Here is a 20,077-nt window from a genome sequence, read left to right as displayed (position 1 = left end):
ACGTCTTCATAACAGAACAGATAATGACTAAATGCATTCCCTAATGAACAGTATCAGAAAGTTCTGACTGTGCTAAACTTGGTATGACATTTTTTCCACCATCATATACTGTTGGTAGTCTGTAGAAAATGGGCTTTGTACAACAGCTGCATTCTGAATATGGATTTTTTAGAAGCTTTATCCATGTCTTTGACCTGTGCTTTCTGTTCTGACTCTCTTTTTAAAAGGTCTCTTCTCAGTTGTTTGCAGTCATTTTGAGTAGAGCATTAAAAAACCTAGCCAAGACTATGACCTTCTGGATGCTGCAGCTAATTGCAAACAAGTAGCTTCCATCCCTGCTTGCAAGCATTGCTGGAATGTTCAATCTTGCCCATTTTACCCCAGGTTCAGCATTTCTCTGAACTCAGCTATAAATTTTGCATTGACTGTGTATACTGGAAAACAGAGGGCCCATTTTCACATTAATAATAAATATATAAAGCTGTACCTATTCTCTAGCTCCATCACCATCGTCCTCATGAAAAGAATATTTTATGTGTACGTGCCATCTCTCATATAACTATTTCACAGGTTGTTTAAAAGCATGGGTAAGTATTATTGTCCTCATTTTTTTAAATGGAGACAATAGTATTGCAAGATAAAGCACAAAAATATTTCAGTAGATACTTGGAGAACAGAATAAGACAGTTAACAAATAATCCACCTCTCATGACTCCTGCATAGAGCTATTTTCCATTGATATGACCCATAGAAGATACCAGCTTTCGTGTTGCCCACTTATGCCAGATAGTGCTCTAATACAGCCAGAAACAAACTGTGAGCAGGTCACTTCAGTGCCAAAGCTGAATAATCAAGTAAAATGTAATTTTGGATTAACACAGAAGAGAAATGTTTTATTTTGACTAGTAAAATGAAATATGGGGAAAAAAATCTTGTTTTCTTTAAAAAAAAATACTTCGATTCTGTTAAAAGAAACTTTTTACTTGAAATGAAATTTCTATTTCATATTTGGGATCTATTTAATCATGTATCATATCTCTTTTAATAGCAAATTCGGCCTCTAAAGGAATTTTTTAAAATAATATATTCCCCAGAAATTTTTACCCAGACCTACTTGAGAGTTCCCGCTCTCAGTGGTAAGACAACCAATGCTTCAGGAAGCGGGAATATTCTTGTCCCCATTTTGCAGAGGAGGACTTGAGAAATACTGAATGTAAACAATGTGCCCAAGATGGTGGTGTCAAATGTTTCAGACAAGCGATAGAGCCTCCAAAAGGCGTTCAAAAGCCATGTGTCCCTCCTCCTGTGTCACATTGAGATCAGAAATGTGTTACCAAAAGGCGAGGGGCAACATCATGTGGTTGGAACAAGTTAGGCTGAGGACGAGGCAAGTGTAAGAGCCCTCTCACACGTGTGGCTCTGGCATTGTGTGACCGGACCTTGGTGAGAGAGGGACTTCTGCTCATCTCGGAGGAGAAGCTGTGGCAGCAGGGAGCAGAGCATGGTCCTGACTGACAAGGTGCAGATTTCACCTGTCAGCTGTGGGTGAGGAGCCTCAGGAAAGAGGCTCCAGAGACAGAAACCCAACAGAAGTCATCAAATTCATCTTTCAGCATTTCAGGAGCTAGGTCCTACTTCTGACCCCCTCCATCTGAAGGTATGAGCCTTCAGGACATGCAAGCCTTAAAATCCTGAATGGTTCCATCATTTCAAGCTTCCACCATCATTAATATTCAATGGCTGTTCACTACCTTTCTATGGTTTGCTTCTCTTTTGTTTTAAAACGTAAGTTTTATGTGTTAACTTTTTGTTGTTGTTCTTGTTGATGGGTCAACTGTTAGCTCACTGCAGCATAGGTAGAGCTGTCACTCGAGGAGTGGGCACCACGTGAAGTGCATGGCGATGTCTCTGTTGTGGTGGCTTTAGCTGGGATATTGGTTAGTGGAATAAAAACTCAGCTGCTTCCTTCGGGGCGATTGATCAATTTGTTTTCCTCATCTTTGCTCTTGTTGACAACAAGCTTGATGAAATCAGTCTTTCTGAAGGCAGCACAGTGGATTTGACAAATCCTGCAGAACTGCTGGAGCAGATCCCTGAGTTTGCTGAGGAGCTGATGGAGCCTGAAGATTGCTTCCCCGAAGGTAAGGGCCTGCATATTTCACTGCAATGCTGAGGCAAGAAACCTCCTCTTCTCTTAGTGAACATCTCTCCACCTTCACACCACGTTGCTCTGGCTGCTTGCAGTAGTATTTCACTGGATTCACTTCATTTCTTAGATACTGTAATGCTCCAAATACACACTCAAAATCACTTGTTATCATTAGTCTTTGGATTTCCCAGGTGAGATAAGCCAAAAGCATGCTCTAAAAGCCTTTGCAGTTTCTAAAGTGCTAGGCTTTTTTTCATCATAGTCTGTGCCATAAAGGGTTGGGGTTTTTTTAATGTTGATTTTTCTAACTCGGCCAATGAAGATGTTTGCCTTCCAATATGCATGCATGAGCAAATTTAGTAGAAAACTGATCGGATCATGATGTTTCTGATGCTTAAACGTATACAGGCAGTTAACAGAAACTGTCTGGAGAGTTCATGAGTCCCAGAGACTCTCTGCCATTTATTTTAAAGGGTGTTAAGATTAGCATGTCCTGTAACTCTCACCCGATCAGGGATGTACTATGTAAAGGGTATTTTACTTAATTATTTTAGGTAACAACAAATCACATTTACATAACTTTTAATACCAAAATATGCCATCATTTTAGTAATTTTTTTAAGACCATCCTGTTCTAGAACACAGGTTTAAAACCCAGCCGTATCAGAAGATCTGTTTTGAAGTAAATGTGTGAGGTAAATAACATCCTACGTAATTTCTTATCAGAGTGAGTTATATTCTAAATATTATCTCAGTCAGGTTTCTCATTTTCCTTTAAATCTGGCTTGGAAAAAATAGGGTTAGCTGAATGTTAATATATTCCCTTGAAAATTCAAGGATTATTATAAATAAAAACAGAGCTACTCAGATGGGATCAGACAGAGATGATTTGCTGGGTATACGAATGCCCCTGAAGTCAGCAAAAATGTGGATCTCTGTATCTGTGAGAAAGATGATTGAATGAGGTAAGGGAGCCCTGCAGGGCTTACAAATGTCCCTAGGATCTAAACATTTTTTTGGCAGCTCTGCTTAAAAGCGGTAGCTAAAAATTAATGCAATTGACGGAAGAAAGCATGGTGTAACTATTCTGGCCCATACAATAACATTTAGAAATTAGATCCGGTGTTTTCATTCTTTCACAATATATTTCTTAATGAGGCTAGTGAGCAGCAATCTATGTTGTACACTGCAAAGTGAGAAATTACATTATAATTGCTTAAACAAGCCAGTGTTGTAAGACTGGTGCGAGTCAGATGCTAGTTTACAAATTCTGAAAATGTGGTTGACCATCATCGCCTTTCAGTTTTTAAAAGAAATAAGGTAGACATCACACAACCCATCATTCAGTGCACAGCCCTGATTCATTCCCAGAGCAGCAGCACTCTGTAATTTGTGCTGTCTTAAAACAACCAGAACTACCTGAAACTCCATCATGCAGGACCACATCAGTCCCAGCCCAGTTTGTCACATCTTCTCTGCTGCTGTCAATGGGATGCAGGGTAGCAAGCGGTGCTCTTCTAGATGGATCACTGGAAGCATTAAGCCAGTTTTGAAGCCCACTCGTCATCCTCACAGCAGAGAAATGTGGAAACAAAGGCCTTATGGTGTGAACTCCAAGCTTGCCCTGGTTTACATCCGCCCTGCTGGCTCTTACTCTCTTCTCCCTGAGCATCCCTGCTCCTGCCTTTTACCTTTTATTCTTCATCTCTCCTTGTTCCTCACCAGTCCCTGTTCAAGTCAGGGTGTTTTCCTCTTCTCCCAGGGTACAGCCATCTGAGCCTTGAGCTCTGAATGAGAATTGAAGGAGAACTTGCTCCCAGCCCTTGGCCCAATGCAGGGTGTCCAGGGGCACTGGGAATGCAGTTGAAGGTAATGTCCTCCCCAACATATCTGCTCTGCTTTCCTATGCGACACGTATCCATGCAGATTTTTCAGAGGCTATTGTGTAGGCTAAATGTGATCACATTCCGCACAGATTTGGCAAAAATGCATAAACTTGACATGTGAATGTTCACTCATAAAATTTCAAGTCAAAATGCCGTAAACTGAAAGTTCAAATGATTCTTACTGCAATGACATTAACATTTGGTTTTATTTATGCAGGGAAACAAAGTTTTTTCCTATAATCTTCTTTTATTAAATACCTTCCATTATTTTTACTGAAACTTACCACTGCAGTTAAACCTCATGCAGTTATCATTTCAGTCTAGTTAAGAAACAGGCAAGTCAACAAGCAACTGTCTAATTAGCTAAGTTATGACAAGGTTATAAAGTACTAAAATGGAAGTATTGAAGGGCATGCACTGGGCAAGTTTATCTAGTGTTGCCTTTACTGGCTTGTAGCAAAGAGATACAGCAATATTTGGTACATTTAGGAGAATGACCAGCTAATATTTAGGAAAGAAGGAGGTTAGGTGAGATGAAGAGTGAGAGGGGAAGGGTTAAGTTCTTACCTTGTTAGCTCACCAGCTATCTAAATTGAAACTATGACATTTCTAAACACATCCAGCATAGGTTATGTCCTGAACAAATACGTTCCCGATTCAGCCCCCTTTTTCAGATAACAAAGGCAACGAAGATAATGCATGTTCTTGAAATAGTTGCTGAAAGTTTGCTGAGGTCACAGTTTTCCGGGAGTTGGGTGACCCAGATAAGCCATAGGTCATTTTTCTTGGGGAGACTTGTTAATTTGTTATCATCTCAAAATAGCTTTGATTAGGGTCAACGAGGAACATTCTTGGGTCAGGAAATGTGAAGCCAAGGTAGGGTCACAGTTCTGGCAGTTAGCAAGTATTGCTGGGAAAAACCTGATAGAAATGGAGAGATCGTTCTTGTTGCCAGTTGGTGGGAAAGCAGCATCTAGGCAATGCCAGCTATTTGGGTAGTTTTTCCTCCAGATGCCTTGCAACACTCCAGTCCTGTTACCTCCATTGGTATGCATTCTCTCCATCAAAAACTGCTATCGGTTTGGACATTATCTTCTGTGTCTCACAGAAGGTCATCCAAAGAGAGTCCCCTGGCCCCAGCACGCTCCTCTCTCCCAGACCCTAATAGGAGAAAGTTTTCACCAAGTCCTTAAGCGTAATTCCCCAGACACAGCGCACTGGCAAAGGTTTCAAAGGAGTATCATCAGATGGTTGTGCGAGAATGAGCTACCTTGCTCAACGCGCAGTTGATCGCAACTCGTGACACTGAGGACGCCCAAAACCAGTTTTTCATGTGACCATGTAGGAGCAATTATCGCAGCTGGAAAATGCCATGTGCTCAAGTGAAGTTACTCTGATTAATGGTGGGTTCTGCGTCATACCTTCCCCAACTGCAGTTAGCGACTGTTCAGAAATAAAAAGCTGAAGAGGTGCAAAAACAAACCGTTAAACTCAACAAATCTAAACTGGCCTACAGGGACCACCACCAGATGATGTTTAAAAGCCAAGTAAAACCAAACCAAGCCCAACAAAATGTGTTAATTGTCATCCTAGAAAATAATCATGGAACAAAACCAAGTTTTAAAGTATCTCTTTCCTCTAGCTGTAATTCCTGAGATACGGTGTATTTTTCTATCAAGAAGGGCAGGCTAATATTTTGTTGTATATAATTTTCAGACATCATAAGACTCTTACAGTCCTGTTGCATGTACACAATTAAATTAATTTGGGTTGGACAGGACATCTAGTTTTCAAGTTGTCCACCCCCTCGTTGAAAGCAGGGTTGACGTCAGTGGTAGACTAGGCTGCCCACTGCCTTTGCTTCAAGGCATCACACCGTTATTTGTAGTGACCTCTGAGAGGATATGTTTTGAGGAGAGTAGCAGCAGATAAACAAGAAATGTACCCTTGTAAGGCCCTTGGAAGAGTAAAAACACTTGATAGACTGTGGCTTTGTCAGATGCTTTCTTGGCAGCACCCAGTTGTAGTACCCAAGGAAAGACTCAAATATCCATGTGTGTCTCAGGTACCTGAATGCTGGAGACAGTGATGACAAATCTTTTCTGTGTTAGCCCCAGAACTGCATAGTATAAAACCCAGCCATGCATGCCAGTGGGCTAGTGGGGCCAGAAGAAGAGAAAGGGGTTAAATAAGGAGGGTCTGCAGAGATCATGTTCCCTCCAACATGGAGAGACAGCTGGGATCTTACAAAGGGACTACAGCCAGGCTTACTTTCTTGCTTGAGCTTACCCAGCTAGCCAGGCTGGTCATTAGAACTCCAGCTTGGCAGAGGTAGATATAGATAGATATAGATATAGATACAGATATAGATATATATAAAAACCATGTAATGAATACCTGCCTGCTTGAGTTTATGCTGAGGAAACTGTATTTTCTTTGTGTCAAACCAAGCAATGCTGTAACCAGCATTCAAAGCTAAGCAAAATATTGTTTTGTTCCAAAAATGAATGTCCCAATAATTAGGAACTCCTGTGTAAAGGCAGTAACAAAATTACTGCAGTTTGAACACAAGATGCTAGATGTACTGGACTACAGTATAGAAGAAATTAATTGATATTCCTGGTTTATTGAAGAGAATCAGCAGCCAAATCCATCCAAAACATATCTAATAATTTTATGTAAATTTAAATGTATATATTGGTGTGAACAAGAAGTGGATTTATAAAGCCTTTACTCATAAGTGTGAAATCAATAGGCTTGGCTGTCACGCATGCAGCAGGAAGTTTTTCCAGTATAGCTCCCACATTTACAAAGAGGTTTTTTTCCCAATGCACCAAGGTAATGCAATCAGGTCTAACAGCTCTGTGATTATAATGCACCAGGCTAGAAAATATGAATGTGGAACCAAAGAAATATTTACACAAATGCATTGTAAATTAAACTCCTGCTACCCTTTTCTTTTTTTTCCACTTACTTACTTATCATTGTGGCAGATGCTTAAGTAAGAGCTTTCTCAGTCACACCTGCAAGCGGAGACTGCGGTTTAGGACACATTTTAATCTACAGTTTGTGATTGTGCTATAGGACACCCCAGTGACTGAAAGGAACAATTCCCTTGTTATGAAAAACAAACAAAAAGTAAATAATATCATGGTATATTGATGCATTTGGAAAGGTTTCTTGATGACTAGGTCTCTGTTTTGTGAGAAATGGTATGTCACGTTCAAATGTGAATTGAAAACAGATGTTCTTGGACAAGTTGACCACTGATGCAGCTCAGTACAGCTTCACTGATTTACCACCAAAAAGCTCGACCTTTTTGGAGGACTTTTTCTGCTGTTCTGTGTTTCTGTTGAGCAGTAACCTACTTCCTGAAAGGCCATGGTGGAAATGAGTCAGTTTGCTCTCAGAAAAGATGTAGTCCAACATGAATAACAGTGGCAAAACTAAGTCTTGACTAAATCACAAGGTGGTCAGCTTCTTCTGCACAACCCATTCCCTACTAACATTGATTTCAGGGGGATAGCACAAATCTATTAGACAAGGCAGTATGAGTAATGCTGTTATAAGAAATGCCAAAGGGTTTATTCCTGCCTTGACATTTGCTGTGTTAAAAGGTGTTAATGAATAGTCTTCTTCATGTGGATAAAGTAGCTTTCAAAACCTGAAGCTAGGCTCTGCTGACTACCTGCCTTGTTACAGAAGCCAGCTGGAGTTATGATTGCTCAGACCCTCACCAGGTCATGCCTTAGACACATTGGAATGGTTTTGATATTTTGATTTCACAGAAATGAAAAAAAAAAATCAAACCAAACCAAAACTATTAGAATGCTGACCAAGGTCAGGTAAACTTTTTTTTTGTTGACTTACGTGAAACTTCTAATTCAGCATTGAAGCTTGGGTCAAGGTCACCAGAACAGTAGGCTACCAGGATTACGAGACAGTCCAGATAGCATGGGCATGAAGTAACGGTCAGTGATGGAAATCAGAAAATTTGAAATTGAAATAGAACTTTACTGATTCATTAAAAGACCTGTTTGTGGTCAGTTTTATTTTTTCTTTCCTTTTTCTTTTTTTTCTGTTTGATTTATGAATAGTTAAAAATAGCATTTCATCTGAATTGCAGCCAGCATGATTATTCACGGAAGTGCTACTTGACATTAGTAATTGTATCAGAATCTGGTCTAAACATTTCTGAATTGGGCCCAATCAGAAGCATGGGATTTAATAGCACTGTGATTTTGGGCTGACTCATCTGAGAAGCTATTTTTGATTTTTCAAGGTATTACTGTCAGTAACTAGGACTTTTTTTTCAGATCGGAATTGCATGAAAGCCATCAAAGAGCATAATAAAAAAAAAAAAAAAAAAAAAGATTAGTGGTCTAGTGGTCCTAGCTGGCCATTAAAAATACATCTCTGTACCTGTAGATTATCAGATGGAAGCTGACTGAATCAGCAATAGCCTCTTTTTACCGTTTTGTGAGTATTTTCCGTCAGAAATGAAGTGACTTTGGAACTCACGGTGCCCTGCTCATTAGTATGCAATTTGAAGGTGATTCCCTAATTTTAGCTGTGCCTGGGCTCGGGTAATCATGTAGGCTCCCTGCGTAGTGGAAAGACAGAGGCAGATTCCTCCAGGGAATGATTCATCCAACCGTCTTACCGTGGGGAAAACCACTTCCTGGAAGATCCTAATATTTTCCAACAATACTTACAGAGCATTTCTGCTCTGTGAGAGCATGGCAGAGCATGTCATGCCTGTTAGTAGCTGAGCCTAGGCACTCATCTAAAAGACTAAAAAGCCAAGTATCCATCTAGGAAGTAACTTAGAAGAAAAGAGTGGAAAGTTTATGGACAAATGTTTTAAGTCAGAAAAAAAGCTGGTTTTTTTCCAAATTAAAAATATTTATGGGAACAAGGTATGGTCATGGAAAGTTTATTCTGCTAGAAGCAATGGTTACTTCCAGTACAAAGGAGGATTTCTGCTTAACATGAGAAATCCACACTTACATAGTGAACAACCTGCTCATTAGGCTGTTCACTTGGTGAAAGAGGGTTCTGAGTCCAAGTCTTTGGTCTTCCTGATCCGAAGCTGAGTTGACAATGAGGTGACCAGTGTCCCTGCATCACAGCACAGAATGTGGACCAGACACCTGAAAGATGGTAATGACTACACAGGTTGTGGAGTGAGAAGTAGTGTAAGAGTTTTCTGGCAGCACTACTAAGAGATGCAACTAATAGCCCCCTCTGTCATGTCATGCTCGTGGGATTATACTGCATGGGCATCTCTAAGCGGAGCTGCCATATGAGTATGTTAGCTCAGGAGTCCTAGTTCCTTGCACTATTGCATGGCTGAAGTCTGTTCCGTGCACCTAGTTCCTAAAATACACCCAAATCACATGCATTACCATCTATGAGCAATGTACAAAAAAGTAGTGACTAATGTGGTATCCTTTTATCCCTTGACAACAGCCTTTGGTGTTTAAGACTGAAGTGCTTAGAAGAATAATACTTGCCTTTGCTGGAGTGGTACCTGACCTACAAAGAGGCGGAGAACTGGTTCTTACATTTCTTTCTCCTAGCATTATGTCCTTCTCAGATAGTTTGATTAGTTTAGTATATTTCAACTGAGCTCAAAATTCCTCTGAATTCCAGAATACAGTGGTAAACCAGGAACTGATGTGGGTCTGTGTGATGCAGATATTTAGAGGACAGATAGTTACTTGCATCACTGTCCCATTACCTTTGCATAAACGCTTTACTGTCCTGTCAGTCCCATACCAAAACCTTATATAGCCAAGAGCCTACATCTAACCAAAATCTCAGAAATGTGAGGAAAAGAGAAGCTCTGGGAGTGGTTCATGTATGAAACATCCTACAGTTCTTTTTCTCCATAGCAGGGATCTGGGATAATAAAAACTTACAGAAAATGCCAGGAGGACCACAGCAGACTTAGCAGCTCCCTTCCTCCTGGCAGAGCCTGCTGCCAGCACAGCTCCACTTCCAGCTGCTTGGGAATCCTGGCATCCCAGGAGTTGCACTTGATCTCCTTGGATATCACATGCAGCTCAAGCGCCTCAGTTATGCCACCTTGAATTAGCAGCATCTGCTGTCTGCGTAACCTTGGCAGTCACCCTCTTTCCTTCCCAAGCTTCCTTGCCTAAATATTATTTCTACTTGCAGTGACACTGCATTACATCACCATAATGAGATGTCCTCCCTTGTCACTTCTGAACAGTTGCTGTATGCTTCAAGACATGCTAATGACCTTGGCCACCTTTCAGCTATGGAAGCAGTTGGCCTGTGTTTTTATTTCTCATGATGGGACTTACAAAGCTCCATAGCTAAGTCTCTTTCTATACAACACATGGATGAAATGTAGGGTAAAAAGCTTCTTTTTGAAAATAAATTAGTTTCTGAGGGTCTTTCTCATTAACAAATGTTGTAAAATCTGACTAAAATTATCTGACGTAAGGCTGAATGGCCAACCTGGAAAAAGACAAGTTTTGGCTACCAGGGTGTCCTCTCACACAGTTTTAAGTTCTTAACCAGCATAATGCAATGCACATGGTGTTTTTCAAAATGGGAGAGATGGATCTATCCGTTACCAAAATGACGATATCCTTTTGCTATAACAAATGAATATTGCTAAGGAAACTAAAAATGGCCATGGTTGTGCCTATCAGAAGTCCTTGTGTGGTCCGCATTATGACCATAGCATTTAACTATCACACAGGATTTGTCACTGAGGTCAGAAAGTGCTAAGAAACATCGGTGGGGAATCTGCTGTGGACAAGATATCTAAATTTCTACTGACATCAAAGGGGATTTAACTGCCTAAATATATTTCCAAAGTTGTTCTAATGCCTTGTTTAAGCTCATGAGAGTCCAAGACATCAAAATCTGCTCCTGCTTTTGCTGTCTGAGTATCTTTAGCACGTTAGTCCCATGTGCACTGTAGCGCCTCCTCCCCTCATCTCCCTTACATCAGATTGCCACTTTTAATCAGTAATTCTAGTGGTATTGTAGTGCCAAGAAAATATCCTTCCTCCATTCAAAAGTATGTGGAAACTACTAGTAATACCCTGCTAGAGTCATTAGCCCTGATCAGGGGTGCTACCTGAGCTCACCTAACACAATGTGATCAACCTAGGGCACTGGTATCTCATGGCCAGTATATTCTATATCATAAAAATCATTGGGAGAAATCACTGGGACACATTTTCAGTGATTTTGAATTTTTTTTAATAAAAGAGCGAAGAGGAAATCTTGTTTAGCAGCTCCTTATTGCAGCTTTAAGAATTGAATAGGCTTTTTTAACAATTGCTTTGTTTTCATTTTACTCTTTTTCAGTTTGTGTGCGATTCTTCCCATGCTGTTCAGTGGACATCACAAAATTTCCAGGCAAAATTTGGTGGAGGCTGCGGAAAACCTGCTACAGAATCGTTGAACACAACTGGTTTGAAACTTTCATCATATTCATGATTCTGCTGAGCAGTGGAGCCCTGGTAAATGTAATAGGATTTCCTAGCTGGTTGAAAGTGGACATGGGTCTCAGAGAAGGTGTTCTCCAGTTAGATGTCTCTAAGATCTTATTAGCCCTTACTGATCATTTCTCAAAGCAAAGCATGTTTGGAGCTAAAACAGGTCTTCAGCTTTTCTGATTTCACCTGCCTTTACCATATGGTGGGGAACTTTCTTCTGTTATAACATAAAATTATGACTTGCACACATTTTGAAAAGCAAATCCTCAAGGAAGTCTGTGTGAGGAAGTATCCCAGAGTTACTACTTCAGCATCCCATAACTGCTCCATAGTAGTTCCCATCTGGAGGCTTGCATTTTGCTCCAGGGATGGTTTTTTCTTTTTTTTCTTTTTTTTTTTTTTTTTAAGCACAATTTGTAACTAGCAAAGCAAAATCCTAAAAGATGCAGGAGGTACTGAATCATGCTACCCATGGAGCTAGTGGGCACCTGTCATGTTTTGAATGCACCTTAGCTTAACCACTGTACCTTCCCTGCACAGATAGCTCCTCTTTGCATCCAAATGAATGTGTATGTACGGAGACTGGTTGGTTATTGCCCAGGGCTCTGACAAGGGATCCTCTCCTCCTGAGATCCCACTGTGTACTGGGATTATCCTCTCTATAATATTAGACCTGGGCTCTGCGTAGCGATGGCAGCATATATTTATGTTGCTCATTTACATGTCAGGAACGTCACTGAAGCTGGTGGGATTTCTCCCAGGTTTTTATCCAGGTGTAGAGCAAAGAGGTATATCAAGAATTCTCCAGGCTTTGGTCTGGTGGTCACTGATTTTGTCCTCCGTGATGGAGTAAGAAATACACCTACTAAATTTGCAGACAGTGCCATGTTTGGACAGGTTATCCTTGTATTTCTGGAAGTCAAGATTAACTTCAGCCAAATGGATGAATCTTCCTTAAGTAGTAAGAGGAACATCGTCTTAGAAAGGTGCCTTGCTTCACCTCATCAGGAATAATCACAGGCAGTAAAGCAGGATGCAGGATGACTGGTAAGGTAGCAGATTCACTAAAAAGAACTGGAGAGAGAACAGGCAACAAACAGGATAGAGTAAACTACATCATAGCATCGCACAAAAGCTGAACACCCCACTGGGCTGTATAAATAAGCATGTTCTTCCACTCCAGTTGGCATCAAGGAGACCTCAGCTGGAGCACTGGCTTCAGCTCTGGGCATTGCACTTTGGGAAAGACATGGGCTAATTGAAGAAACTCCAGAGGAGAGCAACACAAATTATCAGTGGCCTAAAAAAAGGGGAAAACACAGAAGTACTGGGTTTATGTAGTTTAAAGAAAGTCTCTGCAGGGAGACACGAAGGTGGATATACATAAATGTTGATGCAAAAAGGAAAGGAATGGACTGTTCTCCAGATCCACCAGGGATTGTCTGAAATTTCACCTAGGAAATCTTATTTTATTATGAAAAGTAAGAGGCTGAAAAACTTAGGTAAATAGTAGGCTGCTGAAAATTGTCATAGCTTTGCTGAAATCAATGGAGTCTGACAGTTTTTGCACCAGCTTGAGAATCAGCATGTTAATTTCTTAACACATTTTAAAGGGGGCATGTCGCTTGCTATAATACACTTCAGATGAATACACTTCCTTACGTACGTAATTGAAAGTGCCTTAGATACTGAACACTGCAATATAAATCTCATTTAATTTTCATTGCATGCATTCATTTACTTTTTGTGATTTTCAATTTAGTCAGTGCAATCCTGTATAAGGGCAAATTATGCTGCATTTTCTCACATATCAGCACTGCGCTTCAATATTTGGACTGGAGATGTTGGAGGCAAGACACAACTTTTTTCGTCTGTTATTCTGGGGTGAGCTCTTCCAAAAGCTGAGCTCATCTGGCTACATTGCTGGGACATGCCAAGTTCTTAAGAGAGTTTAAAAGCCAGTATATATTTGTATGTGGTAGTTAAACCATCAGAATATATCTATAGCTTTCTGCAAAAGATCCAAAAACCCTTCTTATGCATCTAAGCCATAGGCATCCAAACTGGGAGCCTGTGTTTTAATAGTAATTGTGGATAACACTGCAGATATCCTCTTTTTTAACAAAGCAAGCAAAGCAGAAGAAATAACCCTTAATGATGTTTTATATTGCAAAGATTTCATCTGTCACTGTGAAAAAATACAAAGCACCAGAATTTTGGCATTTGGGTAATATCCATAGCTCGTGCAGAAATACAGGGCACCTGTGGCATTCAGGTAGCATATTTTTCATCCCTTATTAAGCTCTTTCCTGACTCACAGTGTGTTTTTAGTACACAATGTACTTTTGGACAAGTGTGTAGAAAGTAGGGAGAGCAAAGGAGGGAGAAGAGGAAATAATTTTAAATAGTTTGTTGTTATTTTTGCTGTAATTGCAAAGTACAACAAGTCATCTGACAAAGTGAGTGAGCCCCTACAAGAAGTGATAAGCTCCAATCTCTCCATGTATTGTTTTCTGTAGCTTACTCCAGCAGCTCTTTCACACCCTTGAAATATCATTTTTGAAAGCAAGATAGGAGACCGAGTTGCAGTGAAAACGTCACCCCAAAGTGTGGGGACAAATGGACAAGCTTTGGCACAGGCTGCCAAAGCTTTCTTGTCAGTTTAATTACTGTTTCCTGGCAGGCAAAAGAGCAGTGTGACTGCTTGAGTGACAAGCAACACACTTCTTGTATCTCCAGGCACTGGGTGTTTGCTAACTTTTTGAAGTTCCTCAGAAAGTAGCTACAGATCTTGAAATATGTAAATGCAGATAATTAAGATGATTAGCACAGACCCTCTCAAATAATGTTGCCAAGTGCTCTGGGTCACACGATGGGATGAGAGTATTATATCAAAGCTTGGGTTATCCAGGTTATAGGGACAAGGGAGCAGCTTGTGTAATGATAGTCACTGGAGTAGCTGGGAAAGCAGACCGTAACCACTGCTCGACTTAGAAACCCCAAAACGGGCCACATGTATGCAACCCTGACACTAGGATCCTGCATTTTATTTACGTACATTATAAAGTGAAAGCTAAATTATGAGACAACTTTATTTGTTTTATTTTAGTAGGCATATTGGTTTATATCTTAAATATTTTAAAGGGGTTATTAAGTTGCTTGTATTTGATACAGATACTGAAAGTGCTTTGATGATGTCCTGCATAAGGTTAGTTAGAGAGACAGATGAGACGGGTAGATAGATACCTTGACCTTTAAAACATAATTGTTCTGTTAAGTGAATAATAATGAGCATTTCTTGAGGCAGATAGCTGTAGCTGCTTGAAATGTAATGGCTGAACAGAAGCCAGGGAACTCTGGTACTCTAACGCAGGCGGGTTAATAACCTAATTTCTCATCATTAGCAATAAGATGTATTTGACTAAATGTAAGGGTTGGATTCTGCCTCCTAAAGACAGATGTCCTAGCCCCAGGGACATCTGAGGTGCCCCGATAGCAGTGGCACAGCCAATGGGAGCTGAGGCAGGATGCCCTTGGGCAGCTTGGGATGGCACCCTGCTCATAGACTCATGTTCCCAAATTTAGGGTGCTTAAACTCTTCTTACACTCAAAGGTTCTCTAGTCAGTACAGTCAGTAGAGGATGGAGAGAGAGAGCTAAGCATGTGTTCATTATATGGGAAAGCTGAACAGATCTCTGTTAGGTTAGGGTCGGTCCTATTTGTGCCTGCACGCTCTTTCTGATAGTAACATTAAAATATATCAGAAATCACAGACAGTACCATATATCCCATCAAATAATGCCACGGACTTGCAGTGCAGCGCTGATGCTTTCCAACAGAGCTTAGGAGAAGTTTTTAATCAATCTTTTGTACTTTCAGGCTTTTGAAGATATTTATCTTGAAGATCGGAAAAACATAAAAACCATGCTGGAATATGCTGACAAAATATTCACTTACATCTTTGTCTTGGAAATGCTCCTGAAATGGGTGGCTTATGGCTTCAAGAAATATTTCACCAATGCCTGGTGCTGGCTTGACTTCCTTATTGTAGATGTAAGTATCATTCTGGAACTACGATGCTTCTTGTGTTGGATTTTATGATGCATGAGAACGGGCTGTTAAGTCTGGCAGTTTTGCATTTGCAAAATGACAGCTGTCACTCTGATTTTGACTAACAACCCTAGGCACAGCTCAAAGGAGGTCTTGATATGTAACTGTACCTCTCCAGGAATCAGCGTGCCAGAGTGGAGAAGACCGCTTTGTGTCGTTACGTAGAGGTGTCACCCTGCTAATTTGAGTCACATTCCCTTCTCATCCCTAGGAACTAGCTCTTTCTTTTAGCATTTAACATCTCGTTCCACACTCCTGGCTAGCACAAGGTCCGGTTACCTCCAACTGCTCCACACATGACCTCGACACACAAGTCTTTCAGCAGATTAGAGAAGCTGTCCTTGGCGTAGCTTCCCGGCAAAGCTGCCAGCAGTGCGTACAGTATGTTCAGTACTGTCTCCCAACTATTTACCAGTGAAGGAGTCCAGAAGAAGGTTTGAATAGTCCTCTTGTCAAAGTGATTTCACTGTTACAAAACCTTACGAGAGACTTCAAATCCTTGAAATATAGCAATGCTTAGTTCTCCTACGAGGATAATCCTTAAAAGCAAAAAACAGTTGAACCAAAGGGAGCTCCTGCCCCAGGAGCGTTGCTAGTACCAGGCATGTCCCCTCCAAAGTTTCACATTGCCTCGATGTGGGATATGCCAAATTCAGGAAAAGCCGGCAACACCTCATCCTCCAGATGAGGCTTAACATTTCATCACAGTGTGCCAATAAGGAGGCAATTATTTCCCTGAGGCCATTTCTTATTAGCTTGAGGTGTTAATGTGGAAGGCTGGCAGAGCTTTGCCATGACTGTGTAACTTATTAAACTTTTGACAAATTATTTTTCCCCATTTTACATCTGAACCTTGACTCAGGGGAGAACTGCACTTTCTTTGGCCCCAGTCCAGGAAAGCACTTCAATAGGACGATTTACTTGTTTGAAGTTATGGACATGTCTAAGTGCACTGCTGGATCAGAGCCTTTGGAAGCTTCTCCAGAGCTTTAATAAATTGTTTTATGAAAAGGAAGTTCTTTACATAAATTGTAGGTCATAAATTCCTCTTTGCATACATGCTTGGAAACCTCTTAAAGGGAAGGCACTCGTTTTTGACAGATTAGCTTCAACAGAAAAGGAAGGCCTGGTTTAATTATCTAACCACAAAATTGGAAACCACCAGTTCCTAAGTTATAGCCCAAACCTGAAAACTATGCTTGCTGTGGTTTAGGTCAAAAGACATAGATTTTCTTTCCTGGTTTCTCCTTCTGTAAGATGGGACTAATAGGACTTGCCTAAAGTATTATATGGGCTTCTAGGAATTTGTTATTGGAGTTACTATTTTAATGAGCTTCTGAAAACTAGAAGGGCTCAATGAGGGCCGAGTACTGTCACAACTATAAGTAGGGGTCTTCCTGACGGGAGCAACAGTTTGCACAATGAATTCACTGAAACAGTTTGGAGTTCTGCTGCATCATTAACAGTTTGAAATGAGTTCGACACTTGTTAGGTATACATACTTCATAGCATGACATCTGATTAATAGCAAAGAGAGTAAAACAAAATCTAAGCTAAATTCTGCCCTCCATGCGAAAAGCCCCCTTGCAACAAGAGCTATACAAGAATGCAAAGTCAGTGTGTAACCCCAAAATTTAGCTAGATGTTTGCCTTTGAATGGTGGGGTTTGTGAGTATAATGACAGATGTAGAGGCAGCCAGAGGTGGGCTGGGGAAAGGGGCATCGCCTCCCCTGCCACATGTCCAGAGCACATTTGGCATCAAGCAGTGCTGTGGTGGAAAGGGGACCACAGGCCCCTGGGACTCCCTTTACCCCCAGAAAATCTAGCCCACAGCTTTCTTACTGACCCAGAGTATTTTATTTTCTTAACCCGCATTTAGATGTTGGTTTTGCAGGCTCCCAATCTAACCAAAAAGTTGGTCCACCCTTGACTTGTTTCAGTTATTGATTGACTCAGTTATTGAGTGACTAAAGGGAATCACTTACCCTTTAGTGTTCTCCATAAATAAAGCTTTTCCCCATGCCCCATTCTTTTCTTCAAAGTCTTTTCCCGATGCAGATTATGAGAACTTGGTACTATATTTTTAGCGGGTTTAACAGATGCTCTTCTCCCACCCTATTGCTCACACACCCTGCCACTCTGAATTGGCAGAGTAACATGCTATCATTTTTCCAGCACACTTTTTACTTCAATTTACATTTTCTTTTTGGTCCTTTGAGAACCAAATCACTGCAACTGAGCTGCAGAAGAGAGTGAATGGGTGAATTAGCTGCTCCTAAAGAAGCAGATGAAGCACTTGTCTGATTTTCTCAAATTTATTTGTTTAAAATTATTCACTTAAAAATTCCTGATCTGCAAATTATTCATTAGCAGTTTGGTATCAGTATTCAAAATTCAAGCTGCTATGGTTGATTTTTCATTGGACATGTGAAACCATCTATCATCTGTGTTTTCTCATTGTACAAATGCAACTCAGAATCCTTTTTCTGTTGTGAATAATTCATAAAACCAGCTCAAAATTTGCAAGTATTCACTATTTCTAAATGGGAAGTGAACCCAGAGTGGGTATAAGCATATTGCTGCTGAATTTTTTTGTTGTTTTTCGTTTGTTTGTTTGTACTTACCCTGTCTTGCAAAAGACCTTTGACACTGATTTGGGCCAGTGGAACAGCAAGGGCTCCATCTGACAATTGTGGATTACTAAAGAAAATTCTGTCTTACAGAGCCTGAACATCAAAACACACAGCAGTCCACAAACTGAGAGCTATTTTTGCTGGATGTAGAATCCCTAAAGGATGATCTCTGATAATGGGCTTCTCTGCATCTCAAAGAAGTGTGCTAGTGTAGCAAAACTGTAAGAGAGTGCTTTTAAATACATTGCAATACAGTAAAGTCCTATCAACTACACTGAAACAGGTTTCTTTGGGAGGAAGGGGGCAAGGAGTAATCAAAGCACAAAATACAGGCTCATTTCAACTTAGGGCACCTGGGAAAGGTGTCTTAGATGTCTGCTGAAATTTGGATATACTGAACAAACAGCATTGATGTACGTCTATACATGTTACCTCCCTGCAAATAACAAGTATACTGCTAAAAGTAACCCCCTTCTACACTGCAAGTATAACCTCTCTATGCTCATGAATTGGAGCGGTGGGCACTCAGTCCACAGCTCTTTTCAAACAAGGGAAAAGCAGGGACAATAGTGTATCTGAAGTGTAGACAGAGATCAGTATCACCATCAGGAATGGTGTTTATGCACAATCCTCTTTGCTAGGATGCACAGGCAAATATTTTCACAAAGAGTAGATATTTTCCAAGCATTCATGCAATCAAAACCTCTTCGTACAAAGCAGATTAAACAAGGAGCCTGAACTTGGCCAGAGATAGAGGTGCATGGCGTTCAAAACAAATGTTTATGAAAACTGCTCTCAACTAAGCGTGTCCTGCGACAGGCAAAGACAGTTGGGGTTTAAAGCAAGGGGCAGATAAACTCCACCGGTTGTGCATGCTGATGTCGTGTTTGATGTTCCTTTCAATTGTTTCCTCTGACCTATAAATATTATCTTGAGCTTATCTAATTTGAGCTTCAGCCAATTAATTCTGAGCTATGTCCCGGTCTCTGCTGACAGTGGATGGATTATTCTATTGCAGTGGTCAGTTCAGGAAAGACATCAGTCTGGAGCTTAGCATCATTCAAAGACTGGAGGTGTTGCAGTCAAAAGTTTCTTCGCTCACTGATCATGCATTGAAGGCAGAGGGGAGAGACCGGTACCCTACAGAGGCTGTCATGAGAAAGCTCTCAGGAAAGGGATGTAAAGTCCCTAACTCATTAGTAAGAATGCTCAGAAAAAAGTCACAGCCAGGTTTCATTGCCTGTGGCATACACAGAAAAATCCTCTTAAACAGACATTAATGTCATCTCTCTACAAATGTCCATTATCACAAATCCATCATCTCCATTGCAGCTTTTGGGTTCAATTTAACTGGCCAAAAGTTAGTCCCAATCCAGGCTTAAAAAAAACCCCTGATTGTCGTTTACTGATTTTGGAGATGAGAGCAGATGAGGGTTTCTCCACCAAGTCTTTCTAAGATTATTCCATCTTTCAGGATTTCATACTTAGCAAAAGCTATTTTCTTAAGCAATTACTTTTTAAGAGATGCTGGCAGCCTCCTTCCCCTTCAGCCATCTCCAGCAATGGGTCCTAACGCCATGTCTTGCAGCGGGGAGGGGAAGATCATCTCTAGCTCTCAATTTTTAGCCTGATGCCCCCCCTACCCGCCCCCAGTTTCTTTCCAGCTGAGTCACCATGGAGAAAGATTGCTCCTTCCATCCCTTTTCCCAGGGAGCTTGGAGGCAGGGGCTCACAACAGCTTTAAGCGGTATATGTCTGTAAATAGTTCATGAAGGCTCAGCAATGGATTTGGAGGACAGACATCTCAAATGAGT

The 20,077-nt window shown here is 40.8% G+C and overlaps 1 protein-coding gene across 1 annotated transcript in view; it reads left to right on the top strand.

Moving 5' to 3' along the window:
• The window catches only part of LOC104168956 (sodium channel protein type 5 subunit alpha-like), a gene marked incomplete at its 5' end in the record, with an annotated part of 137,117 nt that overhangs the window by 86,648 nt on the left and 30,392 nt on the right, over window positions 1-20,077 (top strand). The window contains 3 exons of the mRNA XM_009709740.1: window positions 2,021-2,141; window positions 11,389-11,543; window positions 15,399-15,572. Of these exons, the coding sequence (XP_009708042.1) occupies window positions 2,021-2,141; window positions 11,389-11,543; window positions 15,399-15,572 (450 nt within the window). The remainder of the gene's footprint in view (window positions 1-2,020; window positions 2,142-11,388; window positions 11,544-15,398; window positions 15,573-20,077) is intronic.

This window comes from Cariama cristata, unplaced genomic scaffold (genome assembly GCF_000690535.1).
Source record: "Cariama cristata isolate BGI_N322 unplaced genomic scaffold, ASM69053v1 scaffold591, whole genome shotgun sequence".
Lineage (NCBI taxonomy): Eukaryota > Metazoa > Chordata > Aves > Cariamiformes > Cariamidae > Cariama > Cariama cristata.
This window is presented reverse-complemented; position numbering and strand designations above follow the sequence as displayed.